The sequence below is a fragment of the Anticarsia gemmatalis genome, chromosome 14 (assembly GCF_050436995.1).
Source record: "Anticarsia gemmatalis isolate Benzon Research Colony breed Stoneville strain chromosome 14, ilAntGemm2 primary, whole genome shotgun sequence".
NCBI classification, from domain to species: domain Eukaryota; kingdom Metazoa; phylum Arthropoda; class Insecta; order Lepidoptera; family Erebidae; genus Anticarsia; species Anticarsia gemmatalis.
In genome coordinates this window covers 11590053-11602658 of record NC_134758.1, presented here as the reverse complement: position 1 = coordinate 11602658, position 12606 = coordinate 11590053, and the positions used below count along the sequence as shown (strand labels likewise).

At 34.3% G+C, this 12606-nt stretch overlaps 1 protein-coding gene across 2 annotated transcripts in view; it reads left to right on the top strand.

The window, feature by feature from the left end:
• Nucleotides 1-12606, top strand: part of LOC142978472 (protein trapped in endoderm-1-like) — a 48065-nt gene that overhangs the window by 26966 nt on the left and 8493 nt on the right. For both annotated transcript variants that reach the window (XM_076122938.1, XM_076122939.1), the window contains exon 3: nt 4844-5090. In XM_076122938.1, the coding sequence (XP_075979053.1) occupies nt 4844-5090 (247 nt within the window). The remainder of the gene's footprint in view (nt 1-4843; nt 5091-12606) is intronic.

Sequence of the window (12606 nt, the reverse complement as noted above, 5' to 3'; positions counted from 1 at the left end):
GTTTTATTATCTATCAACAAACGATTTACAAACGAAAGATTTTCTTATCGTGAAGTAAAGTTTATTAACTTTTGTTCGTTTCTCTCCAAAGTTTGACCGCTAATCACAAGTATTATGAAGCTACAGGACAAATTAGCAAGTATCCGGTTTAAAGGACATTATCGAAAAATATGACGCTCGTTTGATTGAAGTAAATGCATGTAACGACATGCTTATTGCCACTCATTGGTGAATGGTCCAGGCGTATTCCATTTTTCGTCTAGAAGGATTGAGTATGAAAACTGGTAGCAGTCTTTATCAAAGGACACAATTTAGGTACGTGTTCTCTAAAGTGACACTTAACGTCCTAATGCACTGATTTACTGTCTCGATAAGTAGAGTTTATTTTATTCTTTCATTTCCGTCATTTCAACATCTTTATCAATTTTTCTGCACACATTATTTACTTCTCATTGTTATATCATCTATAAATAACAGCTGTCAATACATCCACTGATTAATTACGACGATTTACTGCACCGGGGTGGGCAGATCAATCAAGTTGTCTTTGTATCGCGACAGGCGGTTGACCGAAGACCCCCGACGACCCCCGGTGACCCCAAACCCTCACATTGCCTCGGGACAATACACATATGTACTGATCAAATTACGGGGTGTGGAAGAATAACAGAATCGTTCGTAATTGCTTTTGGGTGATTAATATTTGTTAGTTGTGTGTGCGATTTAGATTATTGATAGTTTTGTCTTATTTTCTAATGGATGGGCTGGAAAAGGTAGTTTAGTCTAAGTTAAGCAAGCCCCCCGGCGTGGTTGGCAATAACTGGATGCCATTTTTAACATCAACATTAAGAGGTTAACTAATAAACTTGGTGTCTGCACTAAAGCTTACGTCGTAATAGTTTACTGAACATAAAAATATTTTTCACTAATATCTACAAACCAAACATTAAGTAGTGCTTAAACGATTAATCCAAATAGCTCTCGTAAATTCTTAAAATATCTATTAAAGTATATTAATATTAATTTCAGACCTACTTTCACATACGCCGATAATACGCTTGAAAATCAAAACTGAAATTAATAACAGTATCAGAAACATGTAACCAAAACCCAATTATTAAAAAGACCCCGTTATCCATACTACTTTAAAAATAGCATTAGTCATACAAAGAAAAAGACTATGCCGTTAAAAAACTTACGTCTATATTTCTCAACTGGCAACCCAAGTGGCCCAATAACTGGCTAGTGACGTACCACAAACACATTAACGGAATACGTCACTAATCCTTTTAAATCGTGCATTCGCAATTAGCATTCGACGTCAAACTGATAATCCATTAGTACAGCGGAACTATGTTTGGAGTATGACGGTTTCTACGCTAGTACCGTAATTTGTGGAGTCCTACAATTTAGTAGAGAGAATTAGAATTAGAGGAGCTCGTGGCTTAGTTAACAACAGCCGCGCGGATCGGTCTCTGAGGTTAAGCTACGCTTGCCGAGGTTGTTCTGCGGATGGGTGACCATCTTATACATATCAAATTGCTTCGTGTTTCAGAATGCATGTCAAATTGTGGGTCCCGGCTGTCAATTTCAAAGATATATTTTGACAGTCGTTAACAGTAGTCAGAAGCTTGAAAGTCTGACAACCAGTCTTACCGAAGGGTATCGTGTTATATCCCAGGCAACTAGGTTGTGGAGGTCTGAAAGGCCGTCGCTCCATGTAAAATACTGATATTCAGCTGCATCCGGTAAGACTGGAAGCCGACTCCAACATAGTTGCAAGATTCTCGAGGGAAAGCTCATTAAATAGGTACTGTTAAATACTGAGTTTTTCCTTGAGAATAAGAAGTACTAAAACTATCAATTGAAACTTTACCTATCTATTTACATATCTCTACAAAATTAAACCGAAGATCTAGCGAAATCTGGTAAACAGGAAAAGTTTAGTTTCTTAAATGGGTTCTGATCAGCATAATATAGTCTTTATAAAGTCTAAGTTAGTCTAAAAAGGATGTATACCTTATGAATGTTTTGATTCTGACATCTATTTTAACCAGGTTAAAACTATTATAAGGAACAATTCCCACTTCTATTTGTTATACATAATATATGTATTTAACGGTATACACGATAATCTTTTCTTCTAATTTCATTTCTAGTACATTGCCTCATATGTTAAACACTATAATTACGTATGTAAATAAATACGTCAATGTATGCGTTACATATTATATTTTTCACCTAGTTCTACTTTAAAATATGGAGACGCTCGTTAATACGCCCTAAATAACCTATGAATACATTTTTTGTGAAAGTAAATGCACCGCAATAATAAGAGAAACTAGAGTTTATGACTTGTAAAATTTATTTCAATTGGCAACATTTAATGTGGTTTAATACCATAGTTTACTTGATGTGTAATGTAATAGCGACTTACTGTTAGAATTTCACCGTTATGTAAGTATATTGCTGCTTATATCAAAAATAAAATCATACTATGAAACATCTGGTTTACTCCCGACACAAAATCGATTTCAATAGTGACGAATTCGAGTTTATATCAAAATCGAACTTTAGAAGGTGGAGACCTTAACCACTGTGCCACGGAGTCCGTCAAAATATAAGTATACAATGAATGGGTAGTATTAAGATTTTCATCTATACTATATACTATATACTATAATACTATAATATTATAAAGCTGAAGAGTTTGTTTGTTTGTTTGTTTGTTTGAACGCGCTAATCTCAGGAACTACTGGTCCGATTTGAAAAATTCTTTCAATGTTGGATACTCCATTTATCGAGGAAGGTTATAGGCTATATATCATCACGCTACGACCAATAGGAGCAGAGTAGCAGTAAAAAATGTTACAAAAACGGGGAAAAATTTCACCCATTCTCTCTTATGTGACGCAAGCGAAGTTGCGCGGATCAGCTAGTAAAATATAATCGTTCCAAAAATAAGTTAGAAGTGATGTATATATAGCAAACTCAATTATGAGTCGTGAAAACTAAATGTGGTCAATGTGCTGCCCGTTTAATGTTTAATGCAAAAGAAAAATAAAATGATTGAGTGCAATAATTTATTACATCCGGGCTAATGTACTAAGACATATATTCTGATAAAATACGAACCTAATTATTGCTATCAATAAAGAATATATTGTTAAGAGATTAAAATAAACAAGAATATTTAGATTTTCAGCATAATACATACATAATACGTTATTTTTTCATAATATTTTCATGCTAAATTCAAGTATTTTCTGCTTCTAATAAATTCTGCGTCAGCAATCTACTTGGTACTGCCAGTGAATGCAACTGCATATAACTCCCGTTAAATTCAGTTCTTTAAAACCGATATCGATGGGTTAACACTCAAGTGCTCGATTAAATTCTACAAATAAATAAGGTGCAGTACCGATAGTTAATGTTACTCAATATGACTAAGAGCTAAGTGAATTTAGTCAGTGTCAATATTGACTGTAGTTATCAGATTAAAGACAGACGAACAGTCAGTGCTGTCACTGGTAATAGGGACATTTTGTGAATTTAGCTTCCTATGATGACACATAACATGATGAATCAATGTCGGAATATCTTTCAAGTGTCCGGAAAGAGTCATGGATCTAGGATTTGGTTTCCTTGGCTAGAACTTTAAAATGCTCTCAGTTTCATTTGGATAACGTGTGAAAGTTCTCTTCTAGTCGGTTTGTATGCCCTTAGTCTCTGTACCAAATCTATAAGGGTTATTGGTTATTTATACGTGTAACTGTCTGACATAACACACTAACCCCCGGTTTCTCAGGTACATTAAACGGTAGTTTATCTATCCAATAGCTTAAAAACTCATACAAAAAAAAAACGCTGTTGAATAAATAAACTACCGCTGAATGTACTCAGAAACCGGGGGTAAGTAAATGGTACAAAAATATAAGATTTTAAAATAATTAACTTTTATTGATTGCACAGTATTTATATTAGCAGGACATTCGTGGAACGTGTTGTGTTATGGTGACAAGAAAATTTGTTTTACCGTTTACAAATATTGTAAACTGCGTCCAATTATGTATCATAGGCTAGTAGCTCATCATCGTAACCTATTACAAATCATGTATGAAGTAGATATCAGTAGATAAAGATAAAGATTGAAAATATATAAGCTCTTGTTTATTTTAATCTCTATACAATATAGTCTCCCCATCATAATGTTTGTTTGTATAAACCGCGACTGGATTTAATTCAGTTAAGTGGTGCACTCGACTCCATAAGAGCTGTGCCAATCAACCCAGTCGATTTGTTTATAGACGAGTTGTACATCACTAGTTGCTAGAGACGATCAATCGACTATCGACGTTTATACATAAATAGAAACCTTTGAATTTTCATTACATTGTGTTGGACCTTGAATGAATCATCAAAGGTTTTAATTATTTTGTATAGACAGAGTAATTATTTTTCTCTGTCTACACAAAATAATAAGATTTAATAGAAAAACGGCCATGTCCGGGTCAGACTCGCGCATGAAGGTTTCCGTACTATCAAGTATAATAGAAAAAAATATAATATAGAACAAAAAAAATATAAAAATAAAGTTTAAAGACAACTCCCGCACTTCTACAAACATACAAGCAAATGACACAAAGTACAACCAGACACGAAACAACTATTTAATTTTGTAGATCGCAACTCGGGCCATTTCAAACGAGCGAACTAAGTAATGTAATTTTATCGGAGTCTATCGCTCGATTATGACGTAGTTCGCACGCCTGAGTATAATAATAATAAGTATAGTATAATAATCACCCTTTTTCCACCAATAAATAAGCCATCTCTGTTCCAGGTAACCTAGTAACAACGATCGCACTGCTAATGCACCCGAAGCTGCGCGGACACGTCACCACCATGTTTGTGCTCTCGCTGTGCGTGTCCGACCTGCTGTTCTGCTCCATCAACCTGCCGCTCACGGCGAACCGGTACATCCAGCAGCACTGGGGGCTGGGACCCAGTCTCTGCAAGATGTTCGCCTTCGTCTTCTACGGCAATGAGGCTGTTAGTCTTCTGTCTATGGTCGCTATTACTATTAATAGGTAAGTGGCTTTACTTTAGTTTTTAAATTGATTTTTACGTTATACAAAAGTTTGATATAACACAAAACATATTATTATCCTAATCTCTTCGAGAATAAAGGTGTGCGTTAGAAAATATAGCTCAATTAGGTTTATAATTATATACACACATTATAATAATATTATACTTCCGTTAAATTTTAAATATGTCCGTAACTATTGTCTTGCCCTAGGCAAAGCAGAACAAATTTTATAGATTTGTATTCAATCACGTACTGGTACAGACTGAAAAGAAGTAATAAAATCTGAAACTAATTGTTAAATGCAACAAACAATAGTTAAGTGATGTAACCTTTGACCGCACATCAGATTTACTTCGTGATATAATTCAATCCATGCTTTGAAAAACAACACCAATGACTGCACTACTTCGACACCCTCAACTGAGGAAAGATTAGAAGTTCAGGTTCATTGTACAGTAATGCGTTATAGTTCTTTCTCACAAATAAATTACGTTAAAGACGACAATTGAAACCCTCGAGTATCGAAAGTTTAACATTTTAAATGTACTGCAAAAATAGTATAGGACGCCCGCTAGAGGCGCTGAACCTATTGTCATACAACATTTTTCGATAGCTAGCTGGTTGTCGGTAGTTGATAGTGGTAGAGAATCGCGGTATAGATGGTTGAAACTAAAGTCAGTACTGAAAAATACACGAGTGTCTATAAGTAGCTCCCGTAAAAATAGGAAGTAAATATTATTACCTACGTAAAATGTGTTTACGTGCCGATAAAACATGCGCTGACAAATTTATCGCTACTAACTGTATCTTTGATATTTCTCTGTGAAGTGGTCTACCGATTTACAGGAATATCCCTAACGAAGGTCATCATGAAACTATCATTTTAAGAAGGAAAGCTATTGAGGTCTTGAGGAAATATTTGCTTCTGCTTACTCTATGATATAGGACTGATCACACTTGATGATAATAAAGGACAAGAAGTCCTTTATTATCATCATTGACCTGCATCCATCTCTTGCAAATGTTTCAGGTAGCGTTCGAACGAATAGACGTTATAAAGAAACCCAATGAGTCGATCTTATAACCTCAGCTTTAGGCGTAAACAAATAATATAAGTAAATCCTTAGTTACCTGCGTAACTAATAACTGTATTGAAGCTACAGCAATAAACGGGACTAACAGGATGCAGAAATAGGGACAGATCACCAATGAGCCCAATCTTAATCTATAATCTCTTAAATTAAATCCTTTAAATACCTACTCAAGACTAGACATCCTGTAATGGAAAATAACGTAGAATCTCTCTACATAATTACATATCCCGACAAACATGCTTCAACGTTTGGCTCGTAAAAAATACATTTAGTGGTGGCGTAAAACAGATTATAAATGTCTACAACTTATTTATCACATCCCACTCCATCACTAGTAAAACAAACCTCTTTGCTGACGTTAAAAAAAAACTCCTTGTCTATGGTACAACATTTTTGGCGGTATTTTTAGGTTATGTTCGGATAGTTCGTTTGTTATTGACCTAGTAGGAACGTGGTTCTCGTAATCGATGAAATAGAAATATGTACTAGAAACTATTTATTTTTTCAACGAATGGAATACTGAAGGTTGAAAAATTACTTTTTGATCTGGCCGGATTTCAATAAAAATATTTCAATATTAAAATAGAAACTGAATTAGAAAAATGCACATACGTATTCAGTCGTGTTTCATTTTAATGGTTCTTCCTTATATTCTTATCGCTTTCAGGACGAAACCTAAATATATATAGCTCAAAGGTGACTGACTGACAAAGTGATCTATCAAACTATCAACGCACCGGCACAGCCACTGGACGGATCGGGCTGAAATTTGGCATGCAGGTAGAACTTATGACGTAGGCATCTGCTCGTGGTTTTATTTAATTCTACCCCCAAGAGGATAAAATAGGGGATGAGAGTTTGTATAAAAAATATTTCCTACTAAGTCACAAACCACGCGGACGTAGTTGCGGGCAAAAGCTAGTTCAATATAAGTTTCAAGGACCGGGGCTCTGAATTTAACTCTTACCAATACCGTGAGAAAAAAAGGTACCACACATTAGGTACTATCAAATACACGTACTCAACAAAACTAACCCTACAATCAAAACAGCTCAAATACCACCAATAATAACATGTCAAGACCCTATTGTCATCAGGTCACTGACCCGCAAGATTTAAGCATTCGCTACATCAATATTAATGAGGGGTTACCAATTTAAACTGTCCCTGTGCATAGTAAACACACTATGGATTAATTTTATTAGTTTTCTTTACACGTTTGTTTAAGATTTAGTTTTAGTGAGCTGAAAATAAATTTAGATTTTGGTGCTTTTAAATGATTAGAAAGTTAATATTGAGGCATTTACTTAACACTTTCGGTCTGAAGAATTCCTTTACTAGAAACTCCTTGGCTACATACACACTTCTCGAAAACCTGCTTATGCAAAGTAAGAAATATCAAAGACAAGTTCAAAAAATATGGATAAGGTTAGAAAATCTGCAGCATTTACAGTTGCTTAGCATTAATTGACATTAACATCATTTATTACAGTCATCTAATCAATTAGGTATTCAATATGGTACAAAATTGGCATCGATTTCAAAGAAGTAGCAAATTGTTCAAGAAGGCATAGAGAAATATTTTCATTCTTAAAAAAACAAACAAGCAAGTTTTTATAATGCGAGATAAAAATTACTTGTTAAGTCATAGCTAAACTCTTTATGATCCTATAATAATACGTTAATTCCCAAAAAGCACCAAGTCTAAGCAGAAGCGAATCTCTGTTATCAATTCCCACGTGTTCCATTAGGCAGTGAAATGTCACGGCTCATAATCATTTATCTTGATTCGGCTGTGATACGAGTGTTAAACTGATAACAGCTAATGAGCCGCGTGACGGGTCAAAATAATGCCCGTATTGATTATGTGTACGGTGGCTTATCTGACACATAAAGTTTTAGCAAGAGATACATAATATTATGAACCTTTGACAAACTGCAAACTGCAAATTTGGCGCAATGGGTAACGTAGTCACCTCGCCGCAATAACCGAAGCGCCGCGTGTGTGCTCGAATCCCACCCGGGACAAATATTTCTGTGATGAGCACCAGTGTCTGTTCTGAATCTGGCCACAGTATGTATTTAGAAGAATAAAACTATGTTTATTAGTTATCACGGTAGTTGCAAGCTTTGCTTAATTTGGAATCAAAATAATAACTATATTTTACGTAAAACAAATCATTATTACAGTCACACTTCCATCTTAACTTGAGATAACAATCTTAACACGTACTCCCTTTACAAATTACACCATTTAAGCACCAATAAAAACATCAAATTAAGCTTCAACAATAACTAATATTACAGCTAAGTATAACAATGATATGGGCGCAATAAAATATCTCTACAAATACGAGGGGGATGTTGATCAAACGAAATAGTTTGTATTAAATATACGGGCTCTTTAACACCTCTTTATTGACATTACTACAAAGAAAAGTATGTTACTGTATGTAGCAGCAGAAATATAAAGGCATTGGTGACGCTTTTATCTTCAATCGACTTTAAAAAAGGAGGGGTTCTCAATTCGGCATGTTTTTTATGTATGTTTACCGATTACCCGGAAACGTGTGGACCGATTTCAAGAATTATTTTATTAGTTAAGTTGTTTGTTCGACATAACTACTAATTGCATTTTTTTAAATCCGTGCTATTCTGTGATTACCATTATTAAAGGAAGAGACGGGGAACAAAGTCCCAAACAAAGATTGCAGGATGATCCGCTAGGAAGGCTTACTTCTTTCTTCAGTAATATATCAATAATGCATGCTAGGCCTACTAAAACAAACATCGATACGTTTTGAAAAGTCGTTAATTACTTCTATTGACATATTTACTTATTCATTCAAATTAATTCAGTGGTATCGATGTCTAAATTACGTAGGAACACGTCAATTTTCCGCGTGAATGGCAACATTGGCTGCAATCTACATTGAGATCACATCTCCATACAATGCAGGCTCTCCGACGCACACTGATTGTTTGCTGACATTTCACAATTACTATACATAATGTACTAATACTGTATATACTAATGGAATAAGGGGTGGTGGACAATCAGTCCAAAAGAAGGTACTAAACCGCAGACCGCTAAATCGTTATTAATTCAATACTAATAAAGTTTGGTGGTGATATTTTACTTATTTCTGAAAAAGAACAAGCAAAACAATTATTTTCTTTCAGTAAAAGCCTCATCACAGGTAAGCTACAACAAAAAATGGACCCCGCAAAATTTCATCTTACAACTTTACTTAAATCTAGATTTATGAAGAGGTTGAAATAATAATATCATAAGTCAAAAACCTATAGGAAAGTCTAGTTAGAAGCTGTTAAAAAACGAAATGAACACATGACTGTATCAAATCGCCAATATGTATAACAATTTATTGGAAATTACTCTTCTGAAACATCTTAAGCTATCAAATCACCAACATATACAAACCAAACAAACAAACTAGCTTTTAATAAACAACAGTAAAGACACCACTTAGTCCCTATCACATCTTGTGAATCAAAGCACTCGACACTGGCACAACACTGCGCTTATCTCGCGGCCCCGCCTGCGCCTGTGGGAAGCGCTGGAACTGTTTGTTCAGATAAAATTACATGTTTACACGCTTTATGAGTTTGTACCCGATTAACTTAATAAGCTGCCGACTAGGTTTATCTAAAGTTGAAGTTACATAGATTAGTTTAAGCTGAAGTTGTTAGTATTGGAAACTTATTATCTGTGTTTTTTTTTAACATATTATTGTTTGGTTTCAACGTGAGAAGGCATTACACCGGTATGAAGTGGTGGTATCGAGTCGCCCCCCATCACGACTGATGTCTCATTGAAGTTATAGGACCATGAAATATGGATGCTAAATCCCCAGAAATTTTTAGGGGGGCTAAAACTACTCATAGTTTTTATGTTATCAAACGTTGAATGCGTTCAACACTTTTCTTTATTACAAAATCTTTAGCCATGCTTGTATAACGGTAAAAGACATCCCCGTGTTTGGATCTTTTCCACAAACATACAAACCATTCATTACATATGCCTATCCGTAGTCACAGATCATAAAAACATTTACTTCGTACTTACTGGAATCCATAACACCTGCTACAATGTCATAATTATTACCACAAATACAGCATCATCTCCTTTAACTTTCATATAAAGTTTAAACTTCTGCTTTAATAAAATTGTAATCAATATCCCACAGGATCCTTCTCCCTAGCCACAACCAGGCAATAAAACTTGAGTCACCAAACAGAGTGTTCTTTGTACCACGGCTACTGACCCGTTCGGCTATGTTCGTTTATTTTCGTTAGCCCCGAACAGATGCTGCAGATGCAACTGACGGATTAAAGCTGTCTCTGTTTGCTAAACAACCCCTACTTGTAACAGGCATATAAAGATTCGGCCATTGATAAAAAAACTTGAAACGAATTGACATTATTATGACCCCATTTTAAAAGGTCGTACTTTTGAATAGAATTGCCAATAAACTTGCGATTTTTTAAATTTCTTTCACTTGGCTTCAAATTGCACTTACCTAGCGTGTAGATCTCAAGACTTTGCCCTTGTCACATTTCGGGAGAAAACTCTTGCCCAAGTTTGGACCAGTAGTGGGTTAAATTTTACGATGATTTTCGAAGATGTCAGAGTGTATCATTTACATCAATTTTCACTTTTTCACTTTCAAATAAAAGACCAAATATTTTACATCCAGATTCGAAATATGGTAACTAAAAATCTAACAAATACTTCTCAATGCCAGATTAATAATACAGTTCCTTAAAATCTTTAATATTACAAATGTGAAGATTAAACCCGACTTGTGATTAACTGCCGTCTACACTACCACTTGACAACGTTAAAGTTAATAGGGTTTTCTTTAAAAAACCCTTCAAACCTTTCACAAAAAATGTTCACTAGTTTGTTAATTTGTATGTAAACATTTGCGTTTAGAGATTACTTAAGAAGGTGAGGAAACGATAATGAAACTCTCATATCAATCATGGTTTGTTTATATAATGTTAAGTGGCTATACCCACGTTGAGTTTCAAAATTAATGATTGAGGAAAAAGTAGTTAGGTACTTACCAATTATTTTTTTAAGTTAGAAGTAGTGTGTTAAGTGGTAAATTGAAGTGGGAACTAAGAAAATATTTTAATAAAAATTAATTGAAACGCTTGTAATGTTATGTATGTACAAGTATGTGTTACACTTTCTTAGCTAAAAGATTGAACCAATTTTATGATTATAAGGTACTATACACATTTTGTGTTTGGAATAATGGTATGTGGTCATATTATTCGCCTGGTCATATTTGACCAAGGTACCTTATTCAACGTAGATATATTTCATTAGTTTCTAGAACATAAGCTGTAGTATAGCTAGTAGTTTATTTAATTAATTTCCTTAGCCTCTAATTCATAAACACACTATAAACCTATTTTAGTTAAAAAGCTACTATAATATGTTTTCTCTTTTTCATTTCGCTAAGGAGTGAAAGAAACCAAACACTTTATAAGTCTTTTATAACTTCATATATTTTTATGAATACGAGGATTTATGAATTTTTCGTTTAATTGTCCTTAATATTTTGTAAAAAATTGTTCACTGACCATAGTTAGAAAGATACCAACAATTTGAAATAGCTTTATTGCACGAGTGTGTCATTACACAATTTCTCCTACATTTCTCTTTACAAGCTACAATCAAACGCTCCAATAATCTCTGAAAATGATAATTGAACGTTAAATACGGTTGAAATAAATTACTTAACACTAAACGATTGCTACAGACCCAATAAACCGCACTTAGATTTTACAAATATTACTTCGAATATTGCTACGACTTCGACGGGAAGTGCCCGTACAATTTGTTTTAAAAGATTATTAAAATATACATAGGTATCTTAATTTATTCATTATCTTCATCCGCGTAAAAATACTTCCCGGGTTGAAAATTCCATGCATTCATTCAGGTTATAAACTATCTCTCTACTAAATCCGGTAAGTAGTTTTTGCATGATTAAGTACTATTAGCATACATTAAAACTTTTGCATAAATAATATTATTATTCAATCGAATTGCATAATCGATTTAACAACACTACACAATCGTCTCTTCTAACCGCTCTTTCGGTTGACGAAATAAAAATGCCAAATAATTTAATAACAAGACCTGTGTTGACCTACGCGCCTCCACCTTCAACGAAATTCACCCTCGACTCGGAACTCACCCACGTTGTCCAAACAAACTATAAAAAAATATTTGTACAGTGTATTTCACAACATTACGCGTCATGTCCCTAAAATATACCTTCGTTTGCGTACTATTTAGTTTATTACTCGTAAACTTATGAAAGGCAAACACTGAGAAACTGTTACAACTGTAGATAGACTATCATATTTATATCGTAAACA